This window comes from Caloenas nicobarica, chromosome 2, assembly GCF_036013445.1.
Source record: "Caloenas nicobarica isolate bCalNic1 chromosome 2, bCalNic1.hap1, whole genome shotgun sequence".
Classification (NCBI taxonomy): Eukaryota; Metazoa; Chordata; class Aves; order Columbiformes; family Columbidae; genus Caloenas; species Caloenas nicobarica.
Window position 1 is genome coordinate 18005467 of NC_088246.1, and position 17568 is coordinate 18023034.

The following is a 17568-nucleotide window of genomic DNA, read 5'->3' on the forward strand; positions in this document are numbered from 1 at the left end:
TTAGGTGACAGCATTTGGCATAATGCTAGAGTTGGGTTATGGTTAGATTTCATAAGGGTCTCCTCCAACCAAAATGATTCTACAGTTCTATGATTTCAGGGAGGTCTCATAGTCCACAGATACTCCATGCACTGGATAATACTACCAGAGCTGCAAGGGACCTCTCAGGGTGGATGATAATTAGATATAAAAGGGAGAAACAATACATGGACCCTATTCCCACATTAAGAGATTATAAACAAAGTTTTCCTCAGTGTCTTTGGAGAAAAGTCTGTATTTTCTCACTGGAATTAAAATAAGGCCAAGCGTTAGGATGAAGAAAATTTAAACCTGGAGAGCAGATGAGGGAAAAAAAGATTAAAACAAGACAAAGATACACTTTAAGTCTTGCTTTTTAAACTTTTTTATGATTCTTGATTATTTGGGCTCCCATAAAAGATGGTAAATTAATAAAGAAAACTAGTTGGTTTACTGTATGCTTTGCGATTGGTAGATTTTAAATATTTTTGCAGACATAAGAAAAAGTTAAGCTTCATTTTTTGATAAGAAACCTCCCCAGGGAGGTGTCACGGCCCCAAGCCTGACAGTGTTCAAGAAGCATTTGGACAAAGCCCTCAGACACATGGTGTGAACTGTGGGGTTGTCACATGCAGGGACAGGAGTTGGACTCCATGATCCTTGTGGGTCCCTTCCAACTCAGGACATTCTGTGATTTTATAGCCAGCTCCTATTTTCTGCACTTTCAACCGCAGCATTTTTTTCCTCAGCTGTTCCATTTGCATTGCTTGTTTCTTCTAGAAGGACTACTAAACTTGACAGAGTTGTGTGAGGATCAAGCAGTTTCAGAAGAGGTATGTCCACCTTCCTCTCTTGAAAAACACGGTTCTGAATTGTCATAGCTGACATAGAGTCTACGCCCAATGATGAAAGTGGTGTATTCATGGTTAGTTCATCTGGGCTCAGTCCAATGAGGTCACTCACCAGTGAGGTGATATAGTCTTCAGATTTGACTAAGGCAGTATGCTGGACCTGAGTTTCCTCAAAGGTTTCAAGCTTGTTCCTGAATTCTTCTGACACAAGTGACTCAAAGCGACTTTTGAGCGAAATAATCCGAGCAAAAACATGATACAATAAAGTTTCAAAGTTTAATTTGACGACAGCTTGCTGTGGGTTATTTGTAAGTAAGCTCTTCCTCAGATACTCACGAATTTCATGCACTTGCAGAATGTCTATGCCCTTGGATTCCAGAATGTTCTGAATATGGTTTTGATCGAGCAGTATGCCAAGGTTCAAAGCACCCCAGTTAATGGACTGGCCTGAAAGCCCACAGTTCCTCCTGTAGAGGCAGAAGACATCCAAGAAGGAGTTTGCAGCTGCATAGTTTGCCTGGGTAGAATTTCCCAGAAAGGAAGTAACAGAGGAGTAGCACACGAAGTAGTCAAGCTCCTGGCCTCTGGTAGCCCAATGAAGATTTAGGGTCCCTGCTACTTTTGGGTTCAGCACTTTCTGAAAGTCAGCCAAGTTCAGAACTTCAAGATGGCCATCGTGTAAAACAACAGCACTTTGAAACACACCTTTGACTGGACTCCCTGCAAAGATGTTCGTGATGGACTGGAAAGCTTTCTCAACGTCCCTGGTTGAGGTAACATCACACTGCACAAACACTACTTTGCTCCCTTTATACTGCTGCTGCAAAGCATCCATCTCTTCTTGCTTCTCATGGCTTGGAATCTTCCTGGAGAGTATTGCAATACCCCCTCCTCCATTCTCAGCTATGAATTTCACTGTTTCAAAGCCAAGTCCAGTGAGCCCCCCGACTACTACGTAAACAGCATTCTGCTTGAACAATTTCTTCTGGGATTCATACAACGGTATATCTGAAAGCACAGTGTTGTCCTTCTGCCTTCTCAGTACAGCAAGTGGGATAGATTTGCAGGTAAAATAGGACATCACAGAGTTCATTCTTTCAGAGTTCTCCATCTGCTGAAAAACAGAACCTGATAGATGTCTAAACCGTTTCATATCCATAGAACTGATCCACGCATGCACAGTCTTTTGCAATCTCTTTAGAGATGCTTTCTGGAAAATGCTGGTAAGTGTAAGGATATGAAAGCTGATATTTTCATGATCAATGTCACTGACATTCTGGATACATTCAGACTGGCGACTGCCACACACTATCACCACATCTTTAAGAAAGTACATGTGGGCAAAGTCCTCCTGAGACAGTCTGCTTACTGGAGGAAGAACAACAAGGGCATTGCATGATTTTATACACTGGAGCTTATCAGGAGTGGGCCTCACAAGTGCTGTTCTCCAGCCCATCTCTTCTGCTGCCGCAGAAAGAACATGGCACAAAACCGATGATGGCTCTGTGGAAATAATACCCAGTGTTCTGCCATGCCTGCCCTTGGGTAACCTCTGATTTAAGATTTCCCATGCAATGATAAAGTATGACATACAAGGGACATTCTGAAAGCATGGGAATTTCTTTACATTGAAACAAGCTGTTCCTGGAATCCGAACTCTGGATGATGCAGCGGCTGGATAACATGAAACCACGTGATCTCCCACTTTAACTTTCTTCACATCAATGCCCATTGCTGTTACTGTGCCACTGAAATCAAGAGCTAAAAGTCTGTGTTTGTCTACTGCCTGTGAATTCCAATACAGCGTATTGCCAAAATTATGACTAGAAACACTGATGGGAAAATAATCTTCTGAGTGGAGACATATTTTATCCACTTGAATTTCAACACTCCGTTTGTCAAGCTGAGTGGCAGGGCTGGTGGATAATTCAGCAGACAAATCTTTTGCTGTGTACGGATCGGAAGTGTACAAAGCGAATGTTTCTGACTTCTGGAGAGATCTTACAGGTTGGCTGTAGTCTGCATCTATGAAAGGTGTGCGTCTGATTTCAGCCACATAAGTTCTTCCTTGGCTGATGCAAACTTCTGGATAGTCCACAACTTTGTACTTGACAAGAACATCGGCTAGCACTGAGATGTCCAGGGAACTGGAAGAGCTGAGGTCGATCATCTGAAATGTGATGTCTGGAACTTCAACAACACAAGTTCTGGTCATGCCATACAATGCAAACCCACAGTTAATGTGGTCTACGTGTCTTTCTGTTGTTCTGTAGGTGATAACTCTGACTAAAGAGCGGGACGCTTTCTCTCTTAATGCCACAATAACTTGGCGATAGGCTTCACAACACTTTGCCAATTGGTCTACCACTTTGCTTGGGAAATCTTCATTTAACTTTTGAATTCCCCACAAAAACAGAATTTCATCATAATCCTCAACCTCTGCTCTCATCTTATTCTGTGCATGGCCCTCCAATAGGGCTTCCCAGTCTTCATACATGACATACCTTGAATCAGGATGCAAATATTTCTTGAGCTGTTCAGCTATCCCAAATTTGTCAGCAAACACTAGGACTCTGGGCATAGCCCCCAGATGTCCAGTCATCTGTGAGAGAGACACTTCTTTCCACTTGTTTTCAAACATGAACTCATTGTCCCTGGAAGATTCTTGCTTCATGAAAATAATGGCAACGTGCTTGAGTTCAGCCAGAACGGAGCCACGTTTGTCCATAAAGCATCCACAGACCTCTAGGTAGTTCCCAATGGATTTGCTTGTTCTCATATATATCATCATTTCTTCCTCCAGCGGACGGAGCACCACCAGGCTGCCTATCCCTGAAGGAAACCCTGCTCTGGACTGGAACGTCCTTGAGGTCATGACAGTGGTCATTTGCAGAAAACAGTCGAGCAGCACCGGATGGATGTGGTAATTGTACATCTCTCTGATGGTCTCCGTGTTCACCTTTATGCTCGTTATAGCTTCCTTTAGTTCCTGGCAATAATGCACATCACTGAGCTGCCTGAATATGGAGCCGTACTGAAAGCCAACGCAAGACAGTGCTTCATAAACCGCCTCTCTGCTAACCACTGACCCGCATCTTCGATAGATGTCTTGGCAGGAAATGCTGCTTTCTTCCACCACAGCTTCAGGCCCCTTTGTAACTTGGCCTGCAGCATAAACTGCATTGGAGGAAGAGAGTATCTCAAAGGCTGTCACTGCTTTTTGCGGACTCAGCTTGATTCTCAGGACTTGGGAACTCTCTGTGAGAACACACGGTGCGGAAAAACTGATACTCATCCGGCAAGCGCTCAGAGGCACTTTAGGTGTTGAGCTGCTCATCACAGAGGCCAGAGCAAGCTCCACATAAAAAGCACCAGGGACTAAAGCCACACCATTGTTCTTGTGCTCATATAAGTACGACATCGTGTCCTGAGACAGCAGGCAGCCAAACTCCGTGTTGTCACTGTTTATGTCATAAATCAAAGGATGAGTGCAGCTGACACCTCTTTGCTTTGCTTGTTGATGGATATTTAGACAGCCCATGAGTTTTTTGCGATCAAATTGATACCGTGGAATGGCCACTGGAACACTTTGATACCCATTGTAAAACTGCTGCCAGTTGAGATTATAACCCAGTTCAAACAGATTTCCTACCAAGGTGAAGAGTGTCTGATACTCTGCATCTGTTTGCAAAGAGGAGAACACTTTGGTGCCTTTTCCTAGAGTTTCCTTTATGCTTCGTTGCAATGCTCGGTGAGGACTTATTTCCACAAAAACCACATTTTCCCTGCCTCTAGCTGCCATTTTGATGGCTTGAGAGAAAGCAACAGGCTCACGAGTATGCCGAGCCCAGAATTTGCCCTGAGAAAAGTCATTTTCAGAAGCAGCCACCCCAGTCAGTGTTGAAATAACTTCAATTTCCCCTTTCTGTTTTTCTAAAGGCTGTATGTCATCTTCCAACTCCCCAAGTATCATATCCATGCTGGGGCTGTGGTATGCAGCTGGGACATTTAAAACATGAAGAAAGATGTTTCTCTGGCTGAAAACTTGAGCTAAATCTCTCTGGACAGCATCCACAGAGTCTGAATTTCCAGACAAGGTGCAGGAAACTGGGCTGTTGAAAGCTGCAATGCACACCTTTCCCGAGTAGCGATGCAAATGTTCCGCAATCTCTTGAACGGGGATGTTTCCAACCACCAACATTCTCCCGCTTGCAGTCTTTGCCTGCAGCCTGCTCCGGTGATAAATCACTTTGACTGCATCTGCCAGGGACAGGTACCCAGCAAAATGTGCAGCAGCAACCTCCCCTACCGAGTGGCCAACGACAGCGACCGGTTTAATGCCCCAGTATTTCAGAAGGGCAGCTAAGGCAACCTGCAGGGTAAAAAGCAAGGGCTGGGAAAGCTCTGGATTCAACACATCCTTTGGGCTGTGACCTCTTGCGGGCAGGAGGCTGATGGGAGCGTGTTTCTGAAAAAGCGCTTCTATTTCCTTACACTTGTCTCTGAACACTGGCTCTGAGCTCAGCAGTACCCCACTGAAGTCCTTCAGCGTTACGCCATTGCCACAGAACACAAACACCAGCTGTGGTTCCACCTTTAACGTGGCAAATTCAGTGCTCGATGCTGACCTAATCTCTTGCTGCAAGTGTTGCAGAGAGTTTGTGACAAATGCTTTTCGGTACTTGTAGTTGGCATGGCTTCTTCTGCAGGCAGACGTATAGGCCAGGCTGGGGAGAGTTATAGAGTTACTTGTGCTCAGCTGGTCAGCTGTATCGGCCATTGTCATCTGAAGGGACTTACTTGATGCTGCTGACAGCAGAACTAATTCAAGGGGCCTAATAAAGGCAGGAAGAGGCTCTGGCTGCTTAACCTGCCTGACTACGATATGCGCATTGGTTCCTCCAAACCCAAAGCAGTTGATGCCAGCTACTCTTCCATACTCACTGGATTCTTCCCAGGGCTCTACAGTTGTGGGAATTGCGAGATTTAATTTCTCTGTATCGATGCTGCTCATCTCCTTCGAGTAATGCAAGGATGGCACAATCTTTCCGTGATGCATCATCAGAAGCACTTTGATTAACCCTGCTGCTCCAGCAGCTGACTCCGTGTGGCCAATATTTCCTTTCACTGAGCCCATTTTCAGAATGGAAACTTGTGAAGACCTGTTCTTACAAATGACACTACCTAGGCTTTCAGCTTCGGTACCGTCTCCAGCTGTGGTTCCTGTACCGTGTGCTTCAACGTACTGCACAACTGAGGGATCAACATGAGTTTCATAAATACTGCGCAGTAACTTCTCTTGCTCTATTCGAGACGGTCTTGTGATTGGCGTAATGGATCTACCATTCTGATTTACTGCACTGATGTGTATAACACCCCAGATTTTGCAGTAGTCTTCCTTTGCCTGTTTCATAAAAAGGTAAAATTACCTTTAATAACCTGATGCTTTCTATGTATAGGGGAAAACAAAACAACAATACGCAGAACAAGACTGACTATAATGCTAACTTCTATATGCGTGATCCCTTTCTCATGCTAGGGGAAGTGCATCAATGCTTAATGCTTAATAAATGCTTTGTTAATGTCAAACTTGAACTGGAAAATTGTTTCTGGAGTAATTATTAGAACTGGAGACACAAAATTCAGGTCAGCAACCAGTCTTTTTTCAGGCTGCTTCACAAGCAATCTTACCTTTTTCAGTGGTTTGAGGAAAACAACACCACAGCCTTCTCCCCTTCCATAGCCATCTGCCTTTTTGGAGAAGGGTTTGCTTATTCCCTCTGGAGAGATCATTTTTGCTTTACTGAGAGACACAAAGGTGCGGGGATCTATTATGCAGTTCACTCCACCACAGATTGCTGCCTCACAGTCCCCTGGAGTGAAATAGACACATGCTCATGTTGAGGTGTCTCAGATGATAAACAGAAACAGTACCAATCCTTATTTCTTCCTGCAGCACCTCTTCAGTCCCATTACCTGATTTAATTGCTCGCCAGGCGTAGTGCAGGGCAAAAAGGAAAGAAGAACATGCCGTGTCAATAGCCAGTGATGGTCCAGTCAGATTAAATGTGAATGAGACCCTGTTAGCAGCAATGCTCATTGCTGTTCCGGTACCATCATAATGATTTATTTCACTTACTGCTCTGCTTGTTACGATTTCATAGTCTCGATTCATAAGACCTGTAAAAATATCAAATACGTGTCACATGAAGCCGAGCAAAGAAAAGGGATGTACAACTCTGAACGTGACAGCATGCTTTGGTTTTCTGTTTTGATAGTAAACTACATGGCATCAGTGCTCCTATGGTGAAACTTTGCTCCAACGCAACTCAAAGGCAAAACTCCCAGTAATTACCCCAGACCCAACTTATACATATATACCTAACCCTTGAAATTTCTACCTGCACAGTAAATGACAGACCTTTCCCGATGGCTGAGCTCACTGTATCATGCAGTTAAGGTCTGTGTAGCCTGCTTAGACCCCTGTATCTCAGTTTGAGAGTGGTTGTTTCGGTTTCGCTATGGGAATATATATTAAGAAGTTACAATGAGAGTAGCAGGGGTATAAATGTATAGGACACTACCTTAAATTCCTCAGCTGTTCTAAGTTAAAGGCCACAGCACAAGCCACATCCAATGCTTTTTATTTATCTTTGGTTTGGTCACTGTGATCCAGTAAGACAGAAATAGAAAAGAAGAACAGGGCCTGTGAGAGTTGTGTCCTCTTTCTGAGAACACATGCTTGAAATACAGAGGATCGCCAAGTCCATGGGCATGTGTGAGAAACGCAGTACATCTATTTGGAAAGCAAGGAATAGCCTGATCTGTGAAAGAGGAGCATGTCTCAGACTAAAAGTTAATCTTCAGAGTTTACCCCTGTAGTTACATCAGCCAACTCCTCTTAAAAGAGACAATTACACCATCAAAAATGTGCTGTTATTTTAGCTCCTTGGCAAAATAGAGTGGAATGGAATGGAACGGAATGGAATGGAACGGAATGGAATGGAATGGAATGGGACGGAACGGAACAGAACGGAACAGAACAGAACAGAACAGAATAGCATAGAATAGCATAGAATAGCATAGAATAGCATAGAATGGAATAGATTGGAACAGAATGGGAACAGAATGGGAATAGAATAGAATAGAATAGAATAGAATAGAATAGAATAGAATAGAATAGAATAGAATAGAATAGAATAGAATAGAATAGAATAGAATAGTTGGAAGGTACCTACAATGATCATCTAGTCCAACTGCCTGACTAATTCAGGGCTCACCAAAAGTTGAAGCACGTTATTGAGGACATTGTCCAAGGGTCTCTTAAACAATGACAGGCGTGGCGCATCAACCACATCTCTAGGGAGCCTGTTGCAGTGTTTGACCACTCTCTCTGTAAATATTAATAAATGCTTCTTGGCATCAAGTCTGAACCTCCCCTGGCGCAGCTTTGAACCATTCCCACATGTCCTGTCACTGGATCCCAGGGAGAAGAGCTCGGCACCTCCCTCCCTCCCCTCCTCCCCTCCTCAGGAAGCTGTAGAGAGCAAAGGTCACCCCTCAGCCTCCCTCTCTCCAAACTAGGCAGACCCAGAGACCTCAGCCGCTCCTCACAAGACATTCCTTCCAGCCCTGTCACCAGCTTTGTTGCCCTCCTCTGGATGCCTCCTTTTTAAACTGTGGGGCCCAGAACTGCACACAGTACCTTGGCAGCATACTAATACCTGCATGAGGATTTCTGCCAGTTTAAAAGGATCTGAACCCCCACAACACCTTAACCAACGTCATATCAGAAAACAGTACACTGGACAAAAGTGTAAGCCTGGCTTGAAGTATCATTCCTAGGAAGGGCTGGATAGGGTAGACAGTTTAACTGTTTCCTGCTTCAACTTCAGTGCCTGAAGACACTAAGAGGAGCACCTAAAATAGACACGAGAATCATTTGATGAACTCCTAGAGTAGCAAAAAAATAACCTGCAGTGTCATAGCACAGCAGCCTTAGATCTCCAGTGCTAGATAGGTATGTAAAGTTTATGAGGGAGCGCTCCAGCTTTTGTGTGGTTGAAGCATCCTTTCTTCACCATGAAATCTTCATCTTACCAATAAAAACACCTGTTTTGGTGCCACTGACAGCTTCTACAGGGACTCCTGCATCCTCCAGGGCTTTGTATGTGCATTCTATCAGTAACTTCTGTTGCGGATCCATACGTTCAGCTTCTGTATTACTAATCCCAAACAGATGGTTGTCAAATGAATTAAACCTAAAATACACAGACCAGAAAATGGTACAATATGTATACAACATGCATTTACGTCTAGACTCAAAGTACACCATTGTTTTGCAATTTCGTTAAAAGCAGAGCAGAAACTGATGCTTAGGCCTCAGTTGCCATTTATGAAATTCAGAATCAAAGAGTTATAGGCCAAAGATGGTTTATGTTCCACCACAAAGTATCTTTGTTTACAATTATTCTGCATTTCAGAGTTATAAGCCCTGTCCTAGAATCTTTTATTCACATGGTTATTCCACTAGGACCAACAGGACTCCTCAGATTACAAAAATTTGCAGATGAGACTTCCTCTGCTGAAATGTGGTCTTAGCCAACAAGTTTTTTAAAAATATTGTCTTCTAAATTATTTTAAGGCAGTATGGGCCAATGGCTTTACAATTTAAAACCGTTAAATAGAGTATAAGCTCAGATACTTCCCAGAGATGCCCATACTTCTCAAATAATAAATTTAAAATATTTAATGTATGTGTTTGTCTTTAAAAAAGTCTTTGAAGTATGCCCACAGTTACAAACGACCCAGTCCAGGCTTAATCTTGTATCCCAAGAGCAGATTTATAGTCCCCTCTATCATTTCTTGATTTCAGTGGAGAATTCAATATCTAACATGGGACTAATCACTGAATTCTGGGTCCTGCGATTCAGACCTGCTAAGTATTAATCTCAGGGGACAATACGATTGCTTCTGTGCATGTGAACTTCTCATCTGAATAAAGGTATACAGCCTGAGGATTTATGGTGAATGTGGACTTAAAATAAAAGACACCTATGTTGATCTTACTGTAATTTGCTAGACTTATAATTGTAATTTGCATTAGTCATAGCCCCATACAGCTATACCCATATCTCTGGGATAATTTGACATGAGGATACAAGTGAAATTATGAATAGTTAAGTTTTACAAGCACGTGTAACACTCAAATTATGCATAAGATCCCCTTCTTGGCTATCTAGCAAAACCAGACCTCCTTACTTTTGATACAAGGAATTAACTAATTAACACTTGACTAATCAATACTTAAAGAACTAACACTTAAGGAGCTAACGCTTAGAGAGCAAACCCTTAACCCACAACACTTAGAACCCTTAACCCACATTACAATTGCCTAGCTTTGCTTAGCCTTGTGTAAGAGAAAGAAAAGTTTATTGACGACTTTACAGGCCTTGCAGGGAGACAAAATCTTGGTGCATCCTTGGTGCATCCTTGGGTGGATTAGATAACCAAAACTTGGACACAGGGCAGGAGATACGCCAACTCAACAGTCTGAGTCCCAACCAACTCATCACACCAGGCCAGAGGTGAATGTGTACAGAGAAGATGACCCCGGTCCACGATAACTGCGCAGGCGCAACCAGGAGGAGCCAAAGGTGGAGACTATGGAAATGATCTCCCGGAACTCGTTGTAATAAGAACCGCCTTCTCGGGGACAGGTTATGAATATGTGTAGGTGTTCCTAGAACTTTCATGAATATGTAACACTTTACAGTATTTAACTAAGCTCACAGCTACTGGAAATTTGCACACGTCTTTGGTGAAAATTATTTCCCCGTGTGTCCAGCGCTGGAATAAACATACCTGCTTTACAATCTTACAGGTTGTAAGGTCATTTTCCGCGCGTCACTTTGTCTCTAAATTGTCACACCTGCACGTGAATTAGAGCTACTTGTCATCTCAACCCATGGTGGGTATGTACATACTTGTTTGATTATGTAATCGAAGGTCATATGTGTTCTCAGTCATGTACATATGTGCTTAACATGGCCTGCGACTAAATTTGCTCATCGATGTCACACACCAGAAATTCCTGCAGTTTGACAACTGCATGTTCATCATGCGACATAACAAAAGCCGGTTCCTCGGTCCCATTTATAAGCTCTCCCTTTGGCGTGCACCCTCCTAAAGACGGGACACACTGGTCTAAGCACAAAAAGAATCAGCGGCAGGGCAGAGTATCGGACTCACTCATCGAGAAGAGCAGCTCGTGTTGTACATATTTTTCCTGGCTTGTTATCATCTGGATCACACCACTCTTTGGCATTAAATCTCTCGGGGGGAATTTCTACTGTGCAGTTTTTGCCTTCCTCCAGGACTTTCCAGAAATTGTCAATTCCATCACCTGTTGTACAAAGGTTTTAAAGTAGATTAAATTATATGCTCTCCCTCCCCATGCAGACTCAGAAATACACGGTTACAAGGAACTCCCACATACAAGTCTACGTTGTACAAGCAGAATCACCAGAGAAAGAAAAGATCATTCTTTGGTAAGAGGAAAATGGAAAGGCATGATTGATCCCCTCACTGCTTGCCTAAAAGCAAAGGAACTCAACAAAATCCTTAATCTTCTGCTGCCCCTGTTTCCCTACCGTGTCGCTGCATCTACTATACATGTGCACCGTGTCCTTAATGACCACATGGATATGATGAGGTCTTTCTGTACCTGTACAGCAACCACTCCTCAGGCAGCTCCACCGGCTGCAAAAGGTCAGCTCTGGATATTCGCTCTTGAACACAGACTGAGCTTACAAATACCAGGAAAATGCCAGAGGCATTATCCTTTGCCCCTAACACTAAAAGGACATCTAAATGAAACATGAAAGTGTTTGTATATTCAACGCCGACACAGCCCAAAACCTCACTACTGGAATGTCAGGGTCTTTGTCCTTGCTGGTTGAGATCCAGAGCTCCAGCTCCAAGAAGCGACGGCATGTTTACGCCCTCTTCTTAGCCCTGAAACCAACTAACATGGCATCCACAAGTGGCCCACATTCCTCCAACACATGGCTTGCACCAAATCAGTGTTCAATGCTCAGGCAAGAGCCTGCTGCTACATACTTACTAGCACTTCACTAGATTCAGAACCATTCGTGTTTGCTCAGATAGCTGTGGGCCACACAGGTATTGCTGTGCCACATACACCTACTGAATCTTGGACAAAATGAAGCCAGGAACTGAAATGTGGTGAGGGCAAGAAAGAAAACAAGGAAAGGGAAAGACCAGCATGGTCACCTTTAGGGCTGAACACCAACTTCCAAGGACAGAACTGTATTCCACTCCCTGGATTACTTCTGCATTTTTTAATTCTGTTTCTACCTAATGTAAAGGGTATGGACAGTTTAACAGCAGCAGCCAGAACCTAGAAAGCTCTCACAGCTATCTAAACATCTCCACCCATCTAATCTCAGTCAATCATCTAATCTCAAATTAGAAAGTTAACCATCACTTTCATAGGGCCTAATTGTAACTAAGATTGTAAATATGAAACTACTGTAATATGGGCTGCTGTCTTTTATTATGGCAAGCAATGGTATCTGTTCTTATCTTCTACAAAAGGCAGTATTTAGGTGTGTATATCAGAGCTGTATTTATCTAGCTCTGCTGTCTTCTGGGAGCTTTCAAAGTGATTACTGCAATAAAGCAGGAAGGCTTCTTTTAGTAAGACCCAACCTATTTGTCCTACAAGCAGAGCTGGTGATCTCTCCTGTCCCTGTAGATGCATAGTCCTGCAATAACGCGCAACCGTCCAGCCAGTGTGTGGGCAGAAAGCTCAAACCATCCCAGACCCATCCAGTTCATTTGTATGAGTTCCACGTGTGCAGCTCAACACCCTGCCCACAGCCAGCACCACAGGTTAGTTACCACCATAGCATGACCTTTGAAAAAGATCCTACAGGTAGCAAATCAATGAGTTCTAGAAAAGTAAGAGAGGAACGTGTGGTTTTCCTCCACCTCACCACGAATGAGTGACTGTGCTTTTCAACATTCACTCAGCAGCCTGCTTTGCTTTTACCCAAAACTTACCTCCGGGGAAGTTGCATCCTATTCCCACAATAGCAATTTCATCTCCAGTCTCCATCTTCATCTCCTGGGCTGCACAATACAGATATAAGTGTCAGCCAGTTGAAACAGCTATGCATTTATCGTTAAATAAGTGTTAGGTTAAAACGTGAACATATTTGTTCAAAGCTTGATTGATCTTGAATGATCTATTGCTGGTTGTGATGAGAAATGACACTCCCACAGGTCACAGGAGCTGTGCAGTATTTTTCTTGTTGTCTTGACTTTTAGAGGAAAATCCCTGACTAATTCCTCAGACTCACTCATTCACAAACACCCCTTTTTACTGTCAAGCTCTGCTACTCCTGCCACCAGCTGATCTGCTCTTGAGCCTCTCCCTAGATCAATCCTCCTTCTCTTCTTGCCTACAGAACTGAATTGTGCATTGACCAAGGCACACATTCAGCTCTTTCACGTTTATCCTATTCATAAAGCAGATCTCCCAAACAGACTCTGCAAATTACCAGTTAAAATCAGACCATGTAAACAGGCAACAGACAATTAAATACCTGAAGGAAGAAAAGATGTGTCTTCCACACACTGAAAAGTTCCTGGAAAGAAAGGCCTTATTCCAAGCTCTGCTTTACTGGTTCCAAAGGCTGCTTAGCTTTTGTTTAAATCAGCTTCCTCTGTAGTCAGAGACCACTCTCTACTAACAGGCTGAGTCTTTGCAATTCTTCTGTGAGGTTTTACGCATGCTGAAACTAAGGAAGGAAATGAGTCAAGTGATTAGTGGTCTCAAAAGTTCAAAACCACTTCCCAGAAGCAGTAGCTTTTTTATTAAATCAAGTTTTACACCAGGACAAGAGTAAAATCTCCATCTTGTCTAACTTCTAACATATAGCGAAACAATAAATTGGAGATATCTTGCCATGAAACAGTCCATAAAAATTTTATGATCTTAGGAATATGATTTAAAGACTGTCTTTAAACAACTCTATTTGATTTGCTCTTAATATCAACAAATCTCAACTAGCGTGTAAAGCCCCATCTATTTGTTGGAGGCACCATTTATGAAAACAAAGCACAAACTCCCTATAAACTTAAAACTCAAGTTTCCTGTTTGATTCCATAGCTGTATTATTTTACCAAGCAGGAGAGACTAAATATGTAAGCACAAAAAGTCTTGTCACAAGACAAATAGTCCCAAAAAATTTCTAAGTCCACCAGGATATTAAAAGCAATATTGACCTTTTTTTCTAAAGACTGACACCTTCTTAAAAGCAAAACAAACAGCAGAATATTCAGAAGTAATATCTAAAGGGATCAAGACCAGCAGTCTCTGCTAGATGCCTTTTTAGCTCTTCCTCATCTGATTTCACCCCAACAACCCAAACTCATCTTTCTCCTCTTCTGACTCTGCAATGGAAACAGTGTTGGATGAGCCAGGAGAGTTCATATCTGGCTATTGTTTTCCCTCATCATGGGTCCCACTGTTCCCAAAAAGACAGCAAAAAAACACTGTGCTGAGAAGAAACAATTTATACTGGCATGGAATAGCTTTATAATCTGCTCTGAAAAGCTCAGATTCTGCTCTCCATTTCATAGCTGTAAATCTCAGACCCTCGCTTTTCTGAATCCTGAGGTCATTGGGAGCTATTTAATTATTTAACTAAATTATCCCACTTCCCTGACGTCATTACTAGGCTGATGCTCAAGATGGCTGGGCTGAAGCTGACTTGAGAATCCCCATATTTTACATGTGTCTAAAGGGTCAGTGCTGGTATCATTAACATCCCCTGGCAGAGCAGAATGTGGGTTCATCAGGTGAACTAGGAATACACTGTGGAATCTCCACTACATTTTCACAATTACCACCTGAAAGCAATAAACGCTAAGCCATATTTCGAGATATTGGTTAGGTATTGAAAAGAATATTGAAATGAATCCTGCACAACTGTGGCCATTAAGTTCAACGCAAGTTAAACCAATCTGAACCTCAGTGACCCAAACACAATACGAACATTAGTGCAGGACTAACTAAGAAAGTGCCGTTATTATCATTGGTTCAAAACATAAGACTGGCTCACAGTTATCCGTGCGTTGCCTGGGTGTTGACGACTTGCACAAGTCTCATCACAACTGAAGTATATTCATAAACCAAAAGTAAAGCAACGATTGCTCAATCCTTCTGAGCAATGCCAGCACAGAAATACAAACTAGATACGGAAGCACATGTAGCAATAATGGACTATCATGGACATGGACAGCTATTTATAACTGAATTATAAGAAGTTGGTTTGTCATCAAGTTCATTACACATTTCATCTAAATTTAAAGGTTAAAGTCCAAAATAGAAACAACAAAGACCCGTCATATGGGCGGCACTACATTTGCTTTGTCTCCCATATCATTACAGTGCCCACCTCTGAACCAAACCTTCGGCTTGTTCTACCCAAATCTATATCTGATAATTCCAAAAGGACAAATAAAATATATGTATATTTCCCCAGGTTTTCAAACCAACCATTACATCTTGCCAAGACTCAGATATAGAAGAAATAGCTATTCATTTGCCTAGTGTTCATTATTTCAGTCAAGTTTTTCCTGTCTTCTGGTGGGAGAACATGCATGAGTAAAGCTCCTGGGGGACTGGATTTATTTCAGAGACAACACAGAGAAAAATCAACAAAGAAAGTATTTTGAAAGGCTTTTAGTTCCAGGTAGATATTAGGACAAAAAGACTTGTGGGTTCCCTGCTTCCATCAGGACAGAAGGGTTACTGTGCAAATCACTAGAAGTTGTTTTTTCACTGAAGCAGTGCTCTGACCAGCTACAAGGTGGTGACACAAATATCTCATTCTGCATTATCGTGAAAACCTAGTAAGAAAAGACACTGACTCTTGGGCAAACCATTTTTTATTGTCATATCTCAAAATTAGCTTTGTACATAATGATAATGAAGGGATATTTATGTGTCATTGAATGAGGGAGCAGTATTTACCTTTTTCATTCTACATCTATGAAGTTTTCCAGTACATCATCATCATCACTGTTGTTATTGTTATAGCATTGATAATGACACCAAGCACAGCAGGGCTGTATGCCAGGAGCTATACTAACCCATAGGGAGAAAAACAGCCTCATCACAAAGAATAATGTGTGTGACAACCCCTAGTTCTTTGTATCAGTGCTCTGCACTATGAAGACAGTCAGGAGGAACAGAAGGAAGGGGAAGAGCAGTTTCTGACCTCTAAATTATCTCTCTTGGATTTTTTTTCCACTTTAATAGTAATCTATGACTGCAAAAACAAGCCTTCTATATGGCAGTAAATGATGCAAAGCTGCCTGCATTAACTTACTGAGAGCCTGAAACAATAAAATTTCCAGGCCCTGCCCCTTTCAGTCTAACTGTGGCGAGTCCGGTGCCATTGCTGATCATTTGAACACATACAAAAGCAACTATTTTCCTGGTGATCTCTTCCTGGTAGAAGAGAAGACATGAGATCATAGTGTGAAGATATTTGCCTAATCTTCCTAAAATATGGACAAAAAGGAAAGGACAGAGCACAAGAGGATTCCTCTTTGTTTCCTAGAGATCGAATCTGGAACCTACATGCATCGAATAAACTCCAAACCTCTGAGGGTCACTGGGTTATATTAATAGAAATAGTCACACAAACACACAGAACAAAAATGGCTCTTAAATTAACACAGGTTTTGGGCATCAAATGTAATCTGTTGCCCCAGGTCACAGTAGCAGTCCTGCTACATATACTTTCCCCAAACATATGAAAACAGTATTGCTATTAGCAGTGATAATAATACGGAATGTGAATATGAAGCACTAGAAACTGAGCAGGAAAAAGCTTACAAAACTCTTGCATTTTGTCTTATAGATCTGATGTTCCCCAAGTCTTGGAAGAGCAGGATCAGCATCAGTCCTGAACTAAGGGTACTGAAACTGAAGACACTATTCCCAGACTGTCAAAAGGAATCACAGAATGGCTGAGGTTGGGAAGGACCTCTGGAGATCCTCTGGTGCAATGCCCTTGCTCAAGCAAGGATACCTAGACCTCCTTTGCAAGGACCATGTCTATAGGGCTTTCTAATACCTCGGAGGAGGAAGACTCCACAACCTCCCTTCAGGTATTTATATGCATTGATAAGATCCCCCCTGAGCTTTCTCTACTCCAGGCTGAACAGTCCCAGCTCTCTCAGATTCCCTCTCTTCAAGACATGCTCCAGTCCCTTAATCATCTTCATGGTCCTTCACTGGACTCTCTCTCCTGTATGTCCATGTCTCTCTTGCACTGAGGAGCCCAGAACTGGACACAGCACTGCAGGTGTGTCCCCACCAGTGCTGAGTACAGGGGCAGGATCACCTCCTTCAACCTGCTGGCAATGCTTTGTATAATGTAGCCCAGGACACCACTGACCTTCTTTGCCATAAGAGCACATTGCTGGTTCGTGAACTGGGTTCATCTCATTTAACCTGAGCTACCTACATGTTAGGAACGTAGTCTATGCTAGCCATCTAGCTTTCTTCTTCAAAGACAACAGACAAAAAGCCTGCAGTGGGAAAATCAGATCAATTTAGATGGTTAAAGCTAGATACATCTACTTTCACAGAATC

At 42.6% G+C, this 17568-nt stretch overlaps 1 protein-coding gene across 1 annotated transcript; it reads right to left on the reverse strand.

The window, feature by feature from the left end:
• Positions 1-714: 714 nt before the first annotated feature.
• On the reverse strand, positions 715-13017 carry LOC135986083 (mycocerosic acid synthase-like). Its single transcript, XM_065629847.1, has 6 exons — positions 12957-13017; positions 11121-11274; positions 8970-9130; positions 6846-7049; positions 6561-6742; positions 715-6273 (listed from the first exon to the last, which is right to left on the reverse strand). Exons 1-6 carry the CDS (start codon positions 13015-13017, stop codon positions 715-717), a joined length of 6321 nt encoding a protein of 2106 aa, XP_065485919.1.
• Between the last annotated feature and the right edge of the window lie 4551 nt (positions 13018-17568).